The 20,531-nt window shown below is 46.1% G+C and overlaps 1 protein-coding gene across 1 annotated transcript in view; it reads right to left on the minus strand.

Moving 5' to 3' along the window:
• Window positions 1-20,531, minus strand: part of TBL1Y (transducin beta like 1 Y-linked) — a 77,417-nt gene that overhangs the window by 4,386 nt on the left and 52,500 nt on the right. Inside the window, 9 exon segments of the mRNA XM_024354835.3 lie at window positions 656-757; window positions 3,410-3,575; window positions 4,445-4,572; window positions 4,892-4,966; window positions 10,047-10,168; window positions 16,266-16,326; window positions 19,051-19,148; window positions 19,258-19,321; window positions 20,019-20,160. Coding sequence (XP_024210603.1) covers window positions 656-757; window positions 3,410-3,575; window positions 4,445-4,572; window positions 4,892-4,966; window positions 10,047-10,168; window positions 16,266-16,326; window positions 19,051-19,148; window positions 19,258-19,321; window positions 20,019-20,160 — 958 coding nt within the window.

Genomic DNA, 20,531 nt, shown 5'->3' on the forward strand with positions numbered 1-20,531 from the left:
CCATAAGATTATTATATCATATTTCTGCTGAATGTTTTCTGTTTAGATAGGTCTAGATGCACAAATGCTTATCATTGCATTACAGTTGCCTATAGTATTCAGTACAGTCACCTGCTGTTCAGGTATGTAGCCTGGGAGCAACAGGCTTTACCGTACAACCTAGGTGTGTATAGGTCTTATCATTTAGGATTGAGTCAGTTTACTCCATGATGTTCAGACAAAGATAAAAGCACCTAACGATGCATTTCTCAAAACACACTCCCATCATTACACAACACATGACTACAGTGACAACTTAAAATTCCTCCACATATTGTCTAATGTCCTCAGAGGTACAGAATCACCTTGGTTGAGAACCACCAATTTAACTGAGAAAATGTTAATTAGAAGGACATTCTGGAAGGGACAGGAGAAGGCCATTCCCAGATGGGATCCATCCTAAAAGTTTCCCTCAGCACTGGGCTAGACCCTTCAGGACATGAGCAACACACATGCCCCTCACTTAGGCATCAGCTGCCTGACTTCACTTAGGCATCAGCTGCCTGACTTCACTTAGGCATCAGCTGCCTGACTTCACTTAGGCATCAGCTGCCTGACTTCACTTATCCCCCTCCCCCAACACCCTGTTCCCTGGTAAACCAGAGGTGTTGCTTACAGAGCCATCAGATGCGCTGGCGCCCACTTTATCTCCTCGGGCGTTCCAGCACACCTCGAAGATACCGCCAGTGCCTTGGTAGCTGTGGACGAGACTTCCACTCTGCAAGGCAAGGTAACTATTACTTATAGTGAGAAGGGCACCTGCAACAGATGTAGGTGTGGGATGTGCACTTCTCCTGCCCCTAATATTTGATCATGAACATTTTCAAGCATGGTGAAATTTAAGGGTTTTTAATAAGTGCTCTGGGGGATGCAGAAACATGTCTTTTGGACTTCCCACAACAGGAAGTGAACCTGATTACTACTGCCCACAGAATCCACCATCATATTCGGATATTTGGGTGGATTCTGAGACTGTGCCCAGCGAGGACTGATGGAGGTGGGAGAACTCAACAGGTGTCTGGGAGTCATCTGTCGCCTAGGCTGGAGTGCAGTGGCACAATCTCAGCTAACTGCAACTTCACCTCCCAGGTTCAAGTGATTCTCCTGCCTCGGCCTCCCAAGTAGCTGCGATTACAAGCATGTGTGACCATGCCCAGCTAATTTTGTATATTTAGTATAAAAGGGGCTTCACCACGTTGGTCAGGCTGGTCTCGAACTCCCAACCTCAGATGATCCACCCACCTCGGCCTCCCAAAGTGTTGCGATTACAGGTGTGAGATACCACACCTGGCCAGCTCACGGACTTCCTATAGACCTGTAAGGCCAGGGGTCAGACTGACTTTATGGTCTGAGTTCTTCCTTCTCTAGCTCTTTCCCTGTTTCCATCACAGCTGTTTCTCCCAATAAATCTCTTGCCCATCTAATCCTGTCTTGGTGTCTGAATGAATACAATTGACCTGAATGAATACAATTCACCTACCACCAAGGGAATTGACAGTAATTCATCATTAAATGTATTAACATGTTGGAAATTGAAATGTAATTTTATGTTTTAAAGAAAAATGCATAACATATGTGTAACGGAAAACATTCCAGACCTTTGCTTCTGGTTTAAAAGAGCATTAACTTGACATATTCAAGAGGTGAGGAAAATAGAGGGCTTTGAAAGAGTCAAATAAGGCCAGGTATGGTGGCTCATGCCTGTAATCCCCAGCCCTTTGGGAGACTGAGACAGGAAGATTGCTTGAGCTCAAGAGTTCTAGACCAGCCTGGACAACATGGTGAGACCGGTCTGTACAAAAATTAATTTTAAAAGTTTTTATAAAAAAGAAGAAAGGGTCATATAAGCCTTCACTCATGATTCACTAATGGTGACAGGCAGGATAAATCTAAAGACCAAGACCAGGAGGGCTGTCTCAAAACCTCTGCTCAACTGGGCTCTTTAAAGGTAGTGTCTTGAACTAAGACAGGTGCACACCAACAGTATTATAGATAGATATTTTTATACTTACAGAACATTAAAGTGGGCTTTAAGATTTCTTTTAAGAGAAATGCTAAGCATTTCCTTGATTTACAAGAAACAGCTGAAATGATTCAGTGAGTTCTTGATGATAAGCTCCTCCTAACTGATTGTATCATTTTTTTTTGATGATTGACATATTTTCACAAATCCACCCATTACTATTTCTAGCAAGGATTCCATGAACAGAGACTCTTGCACACTAGTCCTGAGATGCGTGCTTCCCGGAGGGCTACCTAGGGCTGTGGGGCTGGGCTTGGCATTGGGTTGGCTCTACGCAGAGTCCACCACTTCCCTTCCTTCCCTGAGAGGATGTGGTTCACATGAGGTCCCTGGGAAGCCTGTGATCTCAGTGGACCCCTTGCCAGTGAACATTGCTCATCACCCATGAGTACACAGGGGGAATGAACTTGAGGATGTAAATGCACCTGAATGTCAACCAAGCCAAAAACACCCAAAATGAAAATGCAGATGAATGGGGGAGGGGCCATGTGATCCCTCCTAAGATTAAAGGGACCCCTTGGTTATTTTCAATAGCTCCTACAGCATCATCACTTCTCTCTCAGAATAAAATGAAGTGTTGTACAGTCCTTTTCAAACTGCCCTATACAATCCTTCATGCAGTGCAGTACTCGTTCCCATCCCTTTTTCTACTCTTTTTAGTGGGATTCTCCTACCCTCAGGTGTGGCCCAAGATACCCACAGCAGCCAGCCACCTTTACTCAAATCCTATGTCCTTTCAGTCCACGGCAAAAGGACAACCCAACATACACACCTTACTTACTCAAACAGAAACTTTCATTTGAAAAATCTAAGTGGCATGACAACAGCAAACACACATTCCTTCCTACTCCCTGATCTTCTCTATGGTGGAGCTGCAGGAGCTGGTGTGCATGGAGGATGTTGAGTTGGCCTCACCCCTGTTAGCTGCTCCCCCACTCCCACCCTCCAACCTCAATATCTAGAAAGCAGCATTTTGGTGATAAGTGCTAAGAAGAGGAAGAAGAAGGTGGAAGGTATCGTGCCATGAGCTCAGAAAAGTGAACAGAAGACAGTGGCTCCTTCAAGGAAGAACATGTGCCAAGGTGAGGGTTTGGAATCAAATGGCCAAGACCCCTGAGGACAGCAGACACGATGCCCTTCCTTAGGGAGTAGAACTGCTGGAGGTGTCTGGTGAGGGAAGAGCTCACAACCCACATGGGGTGCAAGATGGACAGCATCTACTGGGTTTGTCCGGGAAGCCTGGGCTTGCTCTACTCTCTCAAGGGCACTGCTTTGAACCAGAGACACTGGAATAGTGGCTGTTCAGGCATCCCTTACTAAAAGGATTCATATGGGTCAGGAGCTTACCTGAGTATTCCAGATATGAACACACTTGTCAAAGGATCCACTAGCCAAGTACTTTCCATCGGGGCTGAAAGCTACGCTGTAGACAGGCTCTTGATGCTTCATGAGTGTGTGGGTGCAGACAACTTGCTCCACATCCCACAGTCACACTGTAGAATCAAATGAAGCACTAGGAGGGTGGGAGAAAGCCAGGAGTTGAAGACCAGGCTGGGCAACATGGTGAGACCCTATTTTTCTTTACATATATATATTATATATATAAAAATACATAAAAAATATATAAAATACGAATATAAAATATGTATATAAAATACATATAAGATACGTATATAAAATATATAAAAAATATAAGCTATATATAAGATATAAGATATATCGTATATAAAATATATATGATATATATAAAATATATAAAATATATGATATATATAAAAATATAATATATATGATATATAAAATATATGATATATAATATATAAGATATATAAAATATATAAGATATATATAAGACATATATATAAAATATATAAGATATATATATAAAAGATATATATATATTCTTCAAGCAACAGGAATTTTTGTGTTTTCTGAGACGGAGTTTCACTTTTATTGCCCAGGCTGGAGTGCAGTGGGGTGGTCTTGGCTCACTGCAGCCTCCATCTCCTGGGTTCAAGAGATTCTTCTGCCTCTGCCTCCCAAGTAGCTGGGATTACAGGTATGCACCACCATACCCAGCTAATTTTTATATTTTTTAGTAGAGATAGCATTTTGCCATGTTGGCCAGTCTGGTCTCGAACTCCTGACCTGTCATCTGCCCACCTCGGCCCCCAAAAGTGCTGGGATTACAGGTGTGAGCCATGGCACCTGGGCCAAAACCATGGTAACCTCAAAAGTAGGATGGTTTTGGCCCCTTCAAAGTGAGCTACCACTTTGTTTCCTCTGAAGGGCTTCAACACAGGTGCACAGACACACTTTAGCAAAATTTCTCGTTATCGTTGTGTAGGGCGGAGCTGTACCCGTTGTGCTGCCAGCCCTTACCTTGCCAACATGATGCTGGAGTTTGGGTTGCTGGTGGCAGGCCCGGTGGGGCTCCACTTGATGGTGTAGATCTCTTTGCTGTGAGCCTGAAGATCGTGGACGCATGCATCCTGCTTCATACTCCAGATCTAAAGAACACACAGGCCACAACATGAGCAAAAGCCATTCCTGCACCCGGAAATGATGTGTGGCATCATTCCTCCGGGGTGCATAAGTGAGGCTAATGGCCCACGGCGGGATATGGGGTGTGCAGTGGTGAGAAAGGATGAGGGGAGGCTGGGATTCTCAGCAGGACGCTGACTGAGAAATTGGAGTTCACCGGATGACAGAGGAAGGGAATGTGGTCAGTAACAAATAATCCTCATGCAAGTGTGACTGTGAGACTGGCGTCAAGTGCCCAAGGCTGTCTGAGATTAAACAGCCCACCCCTTGCCATGCTGACTCTACCTTCAATGTCATGTCATCCGAGCAGGACGCCAGCAACATTCCAGAAGGATCCCATTTGATGGCATTGACCTCGTTCTGAAACAGAGCAGAGAGTCACTTGAAAAAGATATCAGGGCCTGTGAGTAGATGAGGTCGCCTTCCAGCAGGGGGCAGCAGCGTGCCACCGTCGCTGCAGAAGGTCTTCGGCCTCAGCCTGACATCAAAGAGCACAGCCCAACCAGCCGTCTAGTTTCCTCTTTTTCTCACTTTGCCTTTTTCATTTATGTAAAACCACAGCCCTATACCACACATCACCAGCTACTCTCATCCATACTTTGTTAAGAAGAAAACCTTCCCTGCTAGGAAGGAAAGCAAGTGAAGAATTCATATACCATGAAACACAGCAAATAAAACCAGTTATTTTAAAAGCTGGGGTTTGAAAATTACTTTCGTATGCACTCTTCCTTTTTTTTTCTTTTTCTTTTTTTTTAACTTTTGAGGCAAGCTCTCGCGGTTGCCCAGGTTTGAGTTCAGTGGCCCGATTCTAGCTCACTGCAGCCTTGACCTGCTGAACTCAAGTGATCCTCCTGCCTCAAACTCTAGTTTGGACTAAAGACAGGCCCTACCACACCCAGCTACTTTTTTTTTCTCTTTTGATGGAGATGGGTTGCTGAAGCTGGTCTTGAACTCCTGGGCTCAAGCAATCCCCACCTTGGCCTCCAATGTAGGTAGCTGGGACGAGAGGCAGGCACCACCACACCCAGCTTTTTGTGTGTGTGTGTCTGTGTGTGTGTGTCTGTGTGTGTGTGTGTCTGTGTGTGTGTGTGTCTGTGTGTGTGTGTGTGTGTGTGTGTGTGTGTATTTTTACAGAGATGGGGTTGCCCAAGGTGATCTTGAACTCCCAGGCTCAAACAACCCTATGGCCTCAGCCTCCCAAAGTGCTGGGATTACAGGCATGTGTTACCATGCCAGGTCTCCTATGCACTTTAATCTAACAGTTCCTTCCCATGTCTACACCCATTACAAGGCATTGCTCTCCTGCCGGTGAGTGGAGGTGGAGAGAGGGATAAATACAAGAAGTGAAGCCTCAGCTATTGTGGAGCTCAAGCAGGATAAGGGCTGACTCAGGTGAAAGACGGGTGACCAAAATGCACATACAGGCAGATACACATGTGCAAGGGAAATGAGAGGCAAATGCTGAGCAGCAGAAGCACACACAACACAGGCAAAATCCTGGCCAGGGGCTCCTGATCCGCTGCAAACAGCCAAGTACCTAAAAGCACAGGGTGAGCGCTCTAACCCACAGGCTCAGGACACCTGGGTACGCTGAGACTAAACCCTGGAGGATAAAGGCAAAAGTACCCAGGGACCAAGGCAGAAAAGGACGCACTAGGACAGACACATATAAAAGAATCACTTGTGCCGGGCACGGTGGCTCATGCTTCTAATCCCAGCACTTTGGGAGGCCAAGGTGGGCGGATCACGATCAAGAGATCAAGCAGTCAAGAGATCAAGACCATCCTGGCTAACATGGTGAAACCCCGTCTCTACTAAAAATACAAAAATTAGCTAGGTGTGGTGGCGGGCGCCTGTAGTCCCAGCTACTAGGGAGGCTGAGGCAAGAGAATCGCTTGAACCTGGGAGGGGGAGGTTGCTGTGAGCCGAGATCGCGCCATTGCACTCCAGCCGGGGCAACAGAGCTAAACTCCATCTCAAACAAACAAACAAACAAAAGAGAACCATTTGCAGCAAAGGCTCAGCTGGGGAACAGCCTGCCCAGGAGAAATGGGGCAGGATCTTTTCTGGGGGGGTGACAATAGGGTCCCATATGCCCTAGGCAGCCCAATATCTGATGCCTATTATCCTGGCCTACAAATTAACTAATTTCACACTGAAAATTAATTTTCTAAATATTTTCAAACTCCTGAGGGCTCCAATTTGGATGGTAAACTGTATGGTCATGCTACTTTCTAAGGACACAGACACTGAGTTTTGAAGGGTGTGAACGGGACAGTGACAAGCCACCTGTGTGCTCTATGTGGTATGGGTGGCCCAGGAAATGGAGAAACAAGCGTGATGGCCAAGGAATAGGCTGCTGTGAAATCCCAGGGAGAGTGGAGGGGGCTGGCTGAAGAGGGGCCTGACAGAGTGTCAGCCTGCAAAGGTGTCTATGAGAATGGATGTGTCTTCCAGGAGCAGGCTGCTGGGATGGCCAGGAGGGCAGACAAGGCCTATTGAAAAGGGGGCTGTGAGCATGCTTATGTGTCTATGAGCATGGATATCTGTTCCAGAAGGCTGCTGGGAGAATCTGGAAAGGGTGCAGCAGACTGGTTGGAGAGGAGGCTGACAGTGTGAGCAGGCTTAGGTGTCTATGAACATGGACATATGACCCAGGAGCAGCCTGCTGGGAGAGTCCAGGGAGGCAGAAGGGGCGTGCTGAAGAGGGAGATGAGAATGTGGTTAGTGCCTGTGAGCATGAATGTTTGTGCTGGGAGCAGACTACTGGGAGAGACCAGGGAGGGTGGAGGGGGCCACTGAAGAGGGGGCTGAGAGAGTGAGCATTCTTAAGTATGTGTGAGTGTGAATGTGGGTGCTAGGCTAGCAAGAGTGACTCTCACTGCAGCTGTGGAAAGGAAATCCCACAGGCCTAGAATGTGGAGCTGGTCACCTTGGCCTGTCTGCATCCAAACCCACATAAAGGAACACATTTTTTCCTGAGAGTTGATCCTACAGCCTCCAATCCAAGTCCCAGTTCCTGGGTTGCCTCCAGAGCTGGCTTGTAGGTCTACACTCAACCCCACTGACCTGGAGCTTTGTTTAGGGCCATCAGCCACAGTATGACCCACTTAAAGGGTCAAGTCCCATGCTGATGGCAGGGTCTGGAGCAGGACAGTTGGGAACCAGAAACAGTGTGTGCAGCTCTCTCAAAAACTTGAGGATAGTCCGGGGTTAGAGGAGAAATAAATTTAGATCAGAAAAAGAGTCAGTTTGGAGCCAGGAGATGTAAACGGGATAACAAATGCCTGTGCTCTAAAAGTGCCTTCCTTTGGGGTGGGGAACCTTGGCCCAGGGGTAGGGTGAGATGGGCACTAGGGGAAAGAGAAAAATGGAATTTACATCAGTTAAATTAGCGACATGATGGCAAATCTCCAAGAACGCGATCGTCCTCTCCTGCTTTAACAGGGGATCCCCCAGCTCCCAGCAAGGAAAGATACTCTGGATGCTGGTGAGAGAAAGGCAAGACGCCATGGGCCCTCCTGGGATCACTGTTGATGTGCTCTGCATTTTCTGGGAGAGACAGGCACACAGGCCAACAGCCACTATCAGGGCTGTGGTATTCACATGGGCAATGAGAGCTCAGGAGGTGCCATGAATTATCCCAAGGGTGTGCACAGGACATGTAAATGGGCCTGGAGGATGGAGAAGAGTCTGTATCAGACTGAGGGCTGCTGTGGGAGTCTAAGTCAGGGACTGTTCCAGGAAGGCCTTAGCATGGGTTGAGGTGCTTGGCTGCACATGTCTTTAGGAAGACAGAGGCACAGGGTGTTTTGGACACTAGCCCGGGAGGCTGAGACTAATAAATGTGTTTAATGGTATACCGGCAATTGCAGAAGTAAGGTAAGAGATCATAGCAATTGGAGAATTTCAGAGAGATCTGATGAAAAGACCAGAAAGAGCCTCAGAGCCCACAGTAAGGAATTTGTTAAGTTGGCTGCTATTCATATTGTTGTTCCTTGGTATACAACACGACCTTTTTCAGTCTTTGCTTGCTTTTAGGATTTTCTTTGTCATTAAATTTGATGTTTGATAACCATATGCCTAGGTGGGTAGGTATGGTTCTGTTTATATTTATTCTGCTTGAGATTTCCTGAACTTCTCAAATTAAATGATGTTTTCCAACAAATTTAGAAAAAATTGGCCATTATTGCCTCAAATTATTTTCCTGTTTCATTCTTTCTTCTTTCCCCATTATGCACACATCTTTAGGCTGCCTGATATTGTCCCACAGGCCAGTAAGCCTCTATTCATTTTTCAGTCTTTTATGTGTTCTTCAAACTGGCAAATTTCTGTGATCTCTAACTTTACTTCTGTAGTCTTCAAACTGCTATTAAACCCACTGATGAAGATGGATATTTTCCCCCACCCAAATCTCAGGTTGAATTGTAATCCCAATGCTGGAGGTAGGCCCTGGTGGGAGGTGTTTGGATCAAGAGGGCAGATCCCTCATGGCTTGGTGCTGTGTTCATGAGAGTGAGTTCTTACGAGATATGGTGGTTTAAATGTGTGTAATACTCCACAGACCCTCTCTTTTGCTCCTACTTTGGCCATGTGAGACACCTGCTCACCTTTTACCTTCTGTCATGGTTGTAAGCTTCCTGAGTCCTCCCCAGAAGCAGATGCTTTCTATACAGGTGCAAAACTTTAAGCCAATTAAATATCTTATAAATTATCCAGTCACAGGTATTTGTTTATAGCGATACAAGAACAGCCCAATACACCCACCTACTAAGATTTTCAATTGCGACATTATACTTCTCAGTTCTCAAATTTCCTTTTTTAAAAAATTAATTTAAACAGATCTCACTCTGTTGCCTAGGCTGGAGTACAGTGGTGTGATCGCAGTCAGTGCAGCCTCAACCTCCTGGGCTGAGACAACAGGTGCACACCACTACACCTAGCTTATTTTTAAAATTTGTTTTGCAGAGACAGGGTTTTGTTGTATTGCCCAGGCTGGACTTGAACTCAAGCAATTATCTGGCCTCAAGCAATTATCTGGCCTCAGCCTCCCAAAGTACTGGGATTATAGGTGTGAGCCACTGTTCCTAGCCTTGATTTTTAATGACATATTTTCTTTTCCATTCATTGCAGATGTGCCCCATCTATTCATTTATTGTGAACATCCCTTCCTTTATGTACCCTATGTTTTTCTCATAGCTACCTTATAGGCTTTGATGCCAAATCCACCAACTACACCATTTCCTGGTCAAATGTTCTCAACGCACACCCCAAAGTGGTTGAATCCATCCACCTGAATTGGCCACTATAGCTCAAGCAGCCAAGGGCTACAGAAGAAATGGTCTGCTGCTGCAGTATATTTTAATTCTAGGCATACAAGAATTGGCTCCCACATCACCTTCTCATGAACTCGAGACCAGTGACAAGAGATCTCACTTACTGTGTGTCCTTGGAAGGTTTTGACTGGGTGGTCACAGCTGAGCCTGCACACATGGATGCACATGTCTGTGCTACAGGAGGCAAAGGTCATGTTGTTCTGCCAGTCCACATCAAGGGCGGGGGCTGCAGCAGGGAGGGAGGACATCTGCAGTTATTCACTGTGTGCACAGCTCTATGGATTTACAACAATGAACAGCAGAGTCAAGAAGCCTCTTTAGTTTACTTATTTATTTATTCTTGAGACAGGGCCTGCTCTGTCACCCAGGCTGGAGTGCAGTGGCTTAACGGCTCATGGCAGCCTCAAATTCCTGGGCTCAAGGGGTCCTCCCACCTCAGTGTCCCAACCTCAAGGAATCCTCCCGCCTCAGCCTCCCGAGTAGCTGGGACTACAGGTGTATGCCACCACACTAAGCTAACTTTAAAATTTTCTGTAGAGATGGGGTCTCCCTACATGGTCCAAGCTAGTGTTCAACTCAAGCAATCCTCCGGCCTTGGCCTGTCATGCCTATAAGCCCAGCATTTTGGAAGGCCGAAGTGGGAGGATCATGAGGTTGAGATCAAGACCATCCTGGCCAACATGGTGAAATCCAGTTTCTACTAAAAAATACAAAAATTAGCCAGGTGTGGTGGCACACGCCTGTAGTCCCAGTTACTTGAGAGATGGAGGCATGAGAATGGCTTGAACCCAGGAGGTGGAGGTGCAGTGAGCCAAGATCGGACCACTGCACTCCAGACTGGCCACAGAGCGAGAATCCTGTCTCAAAAAAACACCAAAAAAAAAAAAAAAAAAACAGTCCCGTGTGTGATCACAGTCTCCTTCCTTCCTTCCTTTCAAGACTTTAAAGACCCTCTCCTGCCATGTTGGCAGGGATGACAAGATGTCCTAGAAAAAAGGCTTCATGACACTTCCTGTGCCCCAGGGCCTGCAGAATCTCCTGCTCCCATGGCACAGATAAGAAGGGCAGGTGAGAGAGCTGCCCTGCCTACTCTGCACCTGGCTGCTTCCAGCAGTATCACTGCAATGAGCTAATTTGATTCTACTTCAGACAGAAAGGAGAAAAAAGGAGAGGAAGAATTTCATGCCCTATTTTCAAGATACCTCAATATATGTAAAAAAAAAAAAAAAAAAAAGCCTCCTGAAATACATTAATGCATCCCACTGACTGGGAGATAATTACAGTCAACAAGAAACCCTTTGGGGATGAAATGGGACATATGCCTCAGGGCCTGTGACCGACACTCTCCCTGACTTTGAGCCTTTCTCAGGTCCAGGTGGTTCAGAACAACGTAAAGCTGAACTCCCGTTGTATAATTACAGCTGTGGATCTTGTTCTCTCCCTTCTGGTTTCTTTCCTAGGATGGAAACTAGAAATCTGGCAACTTCCCAATGCACCAAAATGTCCAGGGCCCTAGTTAAAAGCCAGGCTCTGGTTCTGTCCTCAGAAGGTCTGACTTCACAATGCTGGACCATGTCCTGAGAGGCACTGGAAATATGGGTGACAGCAAGGGCACTGAAGTCCTAGCAACTGGGCCTCATTCCTCATTCTGCCCCATTACTGACATGCAGCTGCAGGTCAATGGCTTCCTGGAGTCTCAGCTGCAGACGCAGATGTTGCAAGTTGTCCCAGACAAGGGGGAAAATGAGCAAGATGAAGCATCTCAGGAGATCAGCAAAGTGCCCAAGACATGGAATGAGCTGGGGGTGTGGAAGTTCCCATAGCAGGTGCAACCCTGTACTCTCATCCTTTTTTGAGTCTGGGGAACTGTGATTTTAACTGCTCACTCCTATCCTCTAGCAGAGAGTGGTGGGGGTGAGAAGCTGTGGCTGTGAGTGGCTATTTCCCTTCCTCTCAGATGCTCACTGGCAGCAGGGATCACTGGCATTCCTAGGGGCCAGCAGGCATGCCGTGCTCAGGTCCCTGGCCTCTCTCCACTGCAGGGGCCATGCCAGCGAAGCACTCCCTAGACTCACTCCCACCTCATGACAGAGAACTGATAAGCAAGAAAAAAGGCCATGGGATGCCAAGATGGGAGGACACAGGGGAAGAGGTGCCTTCTCAAACAATCTCCTCTTTTCCCCTGAAGATTCTGAGCAACCCACTCTCTTATTAAGGATCATCATCAGACTTTTCATATGTAGAGGACCTCTGAACCCAGCTGTGTGCACAGAACCCTGATTATCAAAGGGACTAACTTAGGGATGTGAAAAGTACTGTGCTCAATTACATGTAAAATGCAGAGAAAGGCTCTCCCTTCCTGGGGTTCATACTAATTTAAGAGGGTAATGCCTTAAGGAGCAGGGAGCTCTGGGTTTTGAGGGCTAGCCATCAACATCTGACCAGCTCTTCTATTCCTGTGCTTCCCACACAAGCCAGTGGAAATTACTTTTAGCTAGTGAGTGGGCTCCATGATGTACCAGGAGAGAAGGTGGGGTTATGGCAATTCTACAAGAATGCCCAACCAAGAACTCTCACTGGTTTTCCTAAATAGTATGGTCCATTCTGTTGTTTGCCAAGTTATATTTCCCAAGCTAGCTGCAAACACTGAATTAGCCAACACTGAAGAATTGCTTCTAGGGAAAATAGAGGGTTAGCTTCTGCCAGGCTCTGGCCACAATGTCATCAACAACTGACCAATACAGAAGCCCAGCTTATGTGTCTTTTTTTTTTTTTTCCTTTGCAGATGTGGTCTTGCTCTGTCATCCACGCTGGAGTGCAGTGGCACAATCATAGCTCACTAGAGCCTTGAACTCTTGGGTTCACTTGATCTTCCCACCTCAGCCTCCAGAGTAGCTAGGCTGCTAGTGTGAGCCACCATGCCTGGCTCATTTAAAAACAATGGTTTTTGGCAGAGACAGGGTCTTGCTGTGTTGTGCAGGCTGGTCTCAAACTGCTGGCCTCAAGCAATTCTCCCATGCTGATGCCCTAAAGTGCTGAGATTACAGGAGTGAGCCACTGTGTCCAGCTGTGTGCATTTCTTAAAGGCAGTCAATGCTGAACTGAGAAGAATCCAGCTTTCTCTGAATATTGATTGCCCTGGCCCTTCCTCGGTCTCTAAATGAGAGGTGCGACCCTCCATGAGTTTATTGTCCATTAGTGCAGGGACCCCATTCGCTTCCCCATCCAGCTTCACCCCCAGGCGGAAGGTGTGTGTAGGAAGATATGGGTGTCAACAGTAGTCTTTTCCACAGCCGAGATCATCTCTTTCATTGCTTCCTCAGGAACATGTTTCATGACAGTTCTGGACCCATTTTCCTAGTTCTTGTTTACAACATTGCATGAGGTAAATGGCAAATTCCTGGTCCAGTCTCTGCTTCAGGCATGCAATTAATATACCTGGAAATGTGACAATGTGGTGAGCAGTCCAGAAGATGGTGACCAGCACTTGATGACTCTCCCATCTAAAAGGAAGGCCCCTTGTCCTCAGGCAGTTGGCCCTACTCTGAGTCAGCTCCAGCAGCCAGGATGCTTGGAACCATATGGGTGAATGGCCAGTAAGAGGGCTGAGCTATGCTGGGGGACTCTGCCCTCCCTGCCATGCATAGGCCAGTGTGCTTCAATAGCCCTAATTCTTCTGGGCCCAGTCCAACATTTTCCTCTGGAAATACTAAGAGATTTACAGGAAGCTTCAAAGGTAACACAGACAGGTCCTCTGTCTCCTTCATCCAGGTTCCCATAATAATTACTTTTTGTGTAGCTGTAGACTTGTATAAAGACTGGAAAGTTGACATTGATGCAATTTGCCTATAGAGTACTCTGTGTCATTTTATCACATGGGTAGATGTGTATGGCTGCAATTGAGACCCACAGTGTTCCATCCTCACTAAGATCTCCCTCATGCTACTGTATCAGCAGGCCACTGTTCCTCACACCCTTCCCAAACTCCTGCACCACTGCTCAGTCCCTGGTTTTTATCTCTCTTTTTTTTTTTTTTTTTTTGAGATGGAGTCTTGCTCTTGTTGCCCATGCTGGAATGCAGTGGCACAATCTCAGCTCTTGAACCTCTTCTTCCTTGATTGAGGGGATTCTCCTGCCTCAGCCTCCTGAGAAGCTGAGATTGCAGGTGCCCACCACCAGGTCGGCTAATTTTTTGTTTTTAATAGAGACAGGGTTTCACCATGTCAGTCAGGCTGGTCTCAAACTCCTAACTTGAGATGATCCACTTGCCTCAGCCTCCCAAAATGTTGAGATTACAGGCATGAGCCACTGCACCCAGCCTCTATCATTTTATCATAGTGACAATGTTACATAAATGGAAACATGGGGAAAACACAAGCCTGCCACAGCCACAGAAGGCACTCCTCACAGCTCTTCACAGCTGTGTCCCTCCTGGAAGAGCGAGCTTCTTTCTCTTCATCTTGAACTGCCTGACACCAAACAGCAAGCAAGAAATGCCTAGACATATCCTACCTACTGATGGGAATTGGATCTACCTCGTGGCCAGCCAGATTATAGGTAAGAAGAAGCTCATGCAATTCAGAACATGCAGTTTGTGGTCTTGTTGGGCCAGGGGGGAGAAAATCCTTCCATCAGTCTCTGGGGTCACTTTGGGAAGGATTATTTTCTGCTGAAAGACAACACAAATTCCTAAGATAGAAGAATTAGAGAAACTTGGCCATGTGCGGTACCTCACACCTGCAATGCCAGCACTGTGGGTGGCCAAGGCAGGTGGATCACCTGAGGTCAGGAGTTCGAGAGCAGCCTGGCCAACATGGCAAAACCCCATCTCTACTAAAAATACAAAAATTAGCTGGGTGTGGTGGCAGGTGCCTCTAATTGCAGCTACTTGGGAGGCTGAGGCGGGAGAATTGCTTGAACCCAGGAGGTGGAAGTTGCACTGAGCCGAGATTGAGCCACTCTACTGCAGCCTGGGTGATGGAGTGAGACTCAGTCTCAAAAAAAAAAAAAAGAATTAGAGGAATCTCACTGATGTTTACCTTGGGCGTATTTTTCTCTGAAAAACAGAAGTCAGATATTTCTGCATTAGACATCCCCCCTTACTCCCCAGGTCTGCATGTCTGGTATTCTAGGGATGTGAACTTGTTACGGAACCCTTCCTGACCGCAAAGGTAGATTTTGACATTTAAGCCATGTGATGGAACTCTAGCAGTAATGGCATTCTCACTAGACAGCCGCTTTGATTTGCACAGTCTAGAACACAGAGTAGCAATTGTCTGGCATGGAGATGACACAGAGATCACAAGCTGTACGTGGGGTTGCCAGGGGCCAGGGGAAAGACTAAATAGGTAGGGGGTTTCCATTTTAGGGTGAAGAACATTCCTGGATGAGGTCATGCATGTGCTGCCTCCCTTTGGAGCCATTTGTCTCCAGTATGCTCAGCACCATCTACCTCATCAATGGTGTTCAATTAAAGCAACACCAATAAAGAATTTCACCAGCAGCCCTAAGTGGTGTATTTGGTGTAGGTCCAAAGCTGTACAGGATTGGCCACAGAAGAGATTGTCTCCCTCTCCAGGACAGCAGAGCAGAAACAGTGTCCTCACTGGGTCTCCCTTACTCTCTGAGCTGCCTGTATGAGGAAGCTCATTGAGTCCCTGCTACAGTACTGCGTGGAATAACAGATGTGGATGCCTACATATCATGCCTCAACAGGACTTTTGGCTTATGATCTTGTTTCCTGCAGGACCCATGTCCTCTGCTTGCAGTCCTCCCCAGGCACTGAGATGGGCTATGCCATCTTGGACAGTCCTTGAGGTTACCCTCCCATTCAGAACATCATTTAAGCACCCCAACTGTCCAACAAGAAAGACACTCAGATCTCCTCCTGGACAATGCTCCAGGGACAGCTGATAAAATAATCAACTTTTGCTGCATACATTGAGGGATTCCCTCAAGATGGATCAGACATTCGTCATTAATGGAAGTGTCACCTACCCCCTTTTGTCCATTTTAAATCAGTCTAAAGTCGTCTCAGTAGCTGAGATTACAGGTGTGTGGCACCATGTCCGGCTACCTCATCGTCCTGTCCCATCCCATCGGGTCCCATCCCATCTCATGTTTTGTAGAGACAGGGTCTTGCTATATTGCCCAGGCTGGTCTTGAACTCCTAGACCACATCTAGGAGTCTCACTTGAGACGTGAGACTCAAGTGAGCCTCACGTCTCAGCCTTCAAAAGTGCTTGGATTATAGATGTGAGCCACTGCACCCAGCCTAATTTTGAATTATTTTCAAATTACAAAACACAAACATAAAGACTCACCTGAATGAAAAGTAAACTGCTGTTTGGCTTCTCCTGTGTGAGCGTCCCAAATTATTGTTGTCTGTGCTCCGCAAACTAAGGAAAAGTTAGTAATTACTCCCGCAAAGTTTACTCTAGTAACATGTATCATACAAGAAAAGACAGTGAGCCTCTCTCCTTATAAACCAGGACTGTCCAATACAGATAGAAAGCAAGCCTCATGGGTTAATTTTAATTCTCTAGGATCCATATTAAAAGTTAAAAAAAAACTGGTAAAATTCATTAACAATCTTTTATTTCACTCCCATATACCTAAAATAATACCATCTCAACATGTAATCAGCGTCAAACTCTTACTGCACTATCTGCATTCTTTTTCTTCCATCCTAACTCTTTGAAGCACGCCGTGTTTCACACTTAACAATCTGGATAGCCACATTTGATAAGCCCATCAGCCACAGATGCTGGTGTCTGTTTTAAGGTCAGGGCAAGCCTAACCAATACTTGCAAGAATACCAAAATTGGTGGAGATTCTTCCTCATCCCCAAGTGCAGAAAACTGTTGAAAAACCTAGAACAAATCATCTCTAAAGATATTTTGGCACTTTTCCAAGTGCAGGGCTGCATAAAAGGTCATTTCTAAAAATGCCCTTGCCTGTGATTCCATGAACTGGGGGCACTAGAAATGGGGACAGAGCCACTGGCTTGCACTGGGGCTGGGCATCAATGTACAGGTCTGTCAGGATGGAGAAAAGGTGATTTCCACCTCAAAAAATGAAGTAGATCATGAATTCTTATGGAGTTATACTGATGCTGGGAATATTATTTAGAGAAGCAGTTCAATGAATAGCATTAGAATGTTGTCTTCATCAGCTGGAATTTTCAACTTAATTATAAACTTTACATCTCTCTGTCAGTCAAGATTTTGCTTTAAGACTGAGTCCTATTTTATGTTGACTGTGAGCATTTTTAAAGGAAACTAAGAAGTGTCTTTGAAACTTGCTAATCTTGGGTTTTGGGTCAGCCCTCAACCAATTAGCATTACTTTATTTGTTGGCATATAACTTAATTTAGCCATGTCAAAGCCATCTAACATTGCAGAGAATATATAAACTCATCATACTTGTGCCTGTCTCCTATCTGGGCAGTACTGGATGAGTTAACGAGAGACAGAGAGAGAGAGAGAGACAGAGAAAGACCTTATGAATGAATGATTTCTTAACCTAGTTATATCCTAGTGCAGGGGTCTGCAAGCTTTTTCTGTCAAAGGCCAGGTAGTAGGAATTTCAGGCTTTGAGGGCCATCTGGTCTCCCTTATAACTGCTCATCTCTGCTGTTGTAGCATGAAAGCAACCACGGACAAGTGTCAACAAAGGAGTGTGACTGTGTACCAATAAAACTTTACTTAAAGAAACAGATGAGGGGCCAGACTTGACTTGTGTGGGCCACAGTTTGACAAACGCAATTATGACTTCTCTAGGAGTGGGATAATGTTTAGAGGTCAAGACTATCATTTTATAATAACTTCAAACAGAAAGCTGTTACTTAAGGTTTTCAAGTTATCCCGAAATCATCACAAAATGCAAAGTCTCGTGGAAGCCTGAGCATTGTCCAGTTGTAGAAACACAAATTGATGTAAAAACAAACATCTTTTATTTTCTCTCTCAATTCTAGATAATGATTCTTTTCTGAAGCCATGGCTTAGAATTCTTGCTGAGTCTTGGGAATGCCCAACTGTTCCAGGAAGGCTGTTTGGGGTCATCATTCCAGCTAGCCCTGCCACTGGACATAGGAGGAAAGTAAAATCCACAGAGGCCAAGATTTCTGGATAACTCAGATTCAGGGCTGTGGTAAAGTCTGCATCCCCTTCCTCTTCACCCTGGGTTCCCACCCTACTGATGGCTTTTAGATGGACCTGGAGTTAATGCCACCATGGCTCCCCATAGACCTGCCCAGGGGCACAGCAAGTCAATTCTAAACGGCTTCGTAGGCCATCTGGGGAGTACGCCCTTGTGCCCAGGTTGCTAGATTCCTGCTCTGAGAAATCTACTGTCTACTTTGAGAAGCAGCAGTTGATCAAATGAGGATACCTGAAGCCTGAGAAACACACACAGCCTGTGCTACTCAAGTTCCTCAGTGGGTGAAAGTTCAGGCAGTGCAGGCCTCACATCACATGGCTCCTTCCAGCAACTAACAAATGCAATGTGGAGATCTTCCTCTCTCTATCACTGAACCATGTAGCTCAAATAAAGGGAAGTTTTGCACAGAGGTCTGCAGAACAGCAGAATATATTAAGAGATGATATGCTACATCTCTTAATATATGAAAGATCAAAACCACAAAAATAAAGCCTAAACAAATCCTTTTCATTTCTTACATGGAAGCACAAAGCCTAAGAGATCCAAGAAGCCAAGATTTTGAGATTTAAAAAAATCATTGGCCAGGCAAAGCAGCTCATATCTGTAATCCCAGAACTTTGGGAGACCGAGGCAGAAAAGTCACTTGAGCCTAGGAGTTCAAGACCAGTCTGGCCAATATAGCAAAAGCCTGTCTCTACTGAAAATATAAAAATTTGCTGAGCATGATGGTGGGTGCCTGTAATCCCAGCTACTCAGGAGGCTGAGGCAGGAGGATTACTTGAACCCTGCTGAGGCGGAGGCTGCAGTGAGCTGAGATGGTGCCACTGCACTCCAGTCTGGGCAACAGAGTGACTCTGTTCCCCCACTCCCCACCCCCCTAAAAAAGAAAAAGAAAAATAGTAAATAAGCACCTATAGATAAAGGGGCATATTTTAAGCTAATACTCACTTTGTCTACACCAGCACTCAAAATGTAATTCCCCTTTTTGTTCCATTTCAGAGCGAAGATGGGGCCTTTATGTTGGCATAAGGTGCTGGCCAGGTTACCTGTTAGTAAAAACAAACATGTTGATTCTGTTGTCATGGTCTGTTCAATCAAGGGTTATGTATGGCAGCTCCTCTTACCTGACCCATGCAGGAGGGGTGCAGGACTTACCATTTTTTGTCCATATTCTTGTGAAACCATCATATGAACCCGTAGCCAATAGTGTTCCATCACTCTGAGGGCCAGAAAGAGACACAAACCCACAAAAACAGCTTAGGAGTGGGAGCACCAAAGAAGCTCAGAGAGCCTCTCTCAGGATCCCAAGTCCAGAGGGTTCTTCAGGCAATAGTTGGTGCCATGCAATGTTTGCACACCCTGCTCTTAAATCAAATATGCGGCATGAAGACCAAGGAGACAAGGGAGCAATGAAAACACAATGGAACCATTCAACACTTTGTGTTCTCTAATGAGTGACGGAACTAAAAACACCATGATTAAAGTTATCATGACACTTTGCAGAAAATAAAAAGCAGTGGAACTGTGTGCAACCCATGTGTCAATGCACATGACACTTGTTGCTGAAATCCTAAGGTGAAGAGGCACCTTTTCTAGGCTGCACCTCATGTCTCCCCTGGAGAAATACCTCATAGCTCCCAGCCTATTTCCCCACCATGAGACCACAGGCTCATTTTGCTAAGACATGTTCACGATGCAAAGATATGGCTACCAAACAACCAGCTCACTGTCTGCCTGACGTGGCCTTATTAAGAGCTCTTAGAAGCCAAGACCACCTCTGTGGCTAGCCCCCCAGGTTGGGCTGAGTACATGGGACCACCTGCCTCCTATGTCTGCACACATTCCATCACTGCAGCCCATGCCTGGCTGGCAGATTTTACCAATTTCAAAGTGCCCAGGGGGTGGAAGATGCTTACGTTCCAGTCCAGTGAGGTGACATCTTTATTACTTGGGACGTCGTGCCCCCCTTCTCGTATACAATGTCTCAACACGAGCTGGGTGGAGCCCCCGTTGCTATTCTCATTCAGGTTCCATATCCTTGCAGTTGAGTCTCCGGATCTACAGAATAAAAACACAGAAGCCTCCGGTATTTGGTTCAAATGGGATGAGAAGCTCACTGCAGCTTGCTCTCTGGCCAGGTGACATCGTCCGCATGTGCTCTTCTGTCTTTATCATACCAGTGGATCCCTGTTTCCCTCCTTGTCATCTTTGCATTTGGTAAATTTAACTGCCTTGTATTGCTCCTCACTCCATGGAGAAAATGACTCGGAACTAAGGCTTCTTCACAATACGAGACACATATAGAGGTGGCTCAAAGAGCAGCCCATTCCTGGGTCTGCCCACATTGGGATAAGAAGGGGAGTGCACGTTCCTCAAGGCAGAACTCCAGGGAAGGGCAAGCAGCTTGCGTCTCCCTGACCCTGGAGTGC

Source organism: Pan troglodytes, chromosome Y (genome assembly GCF_028858775.2).
Source record: "Pan troglodytes isolate AG18354 chromosome Y, NHGRI_mPanTro3-v2.0_pri, whole genome shotgun sequence".
NCBI lineage: Eukaryota > Metazoa > Chordata > Mammalia > Primates > Hominidae > Pan > Pan troglodytes.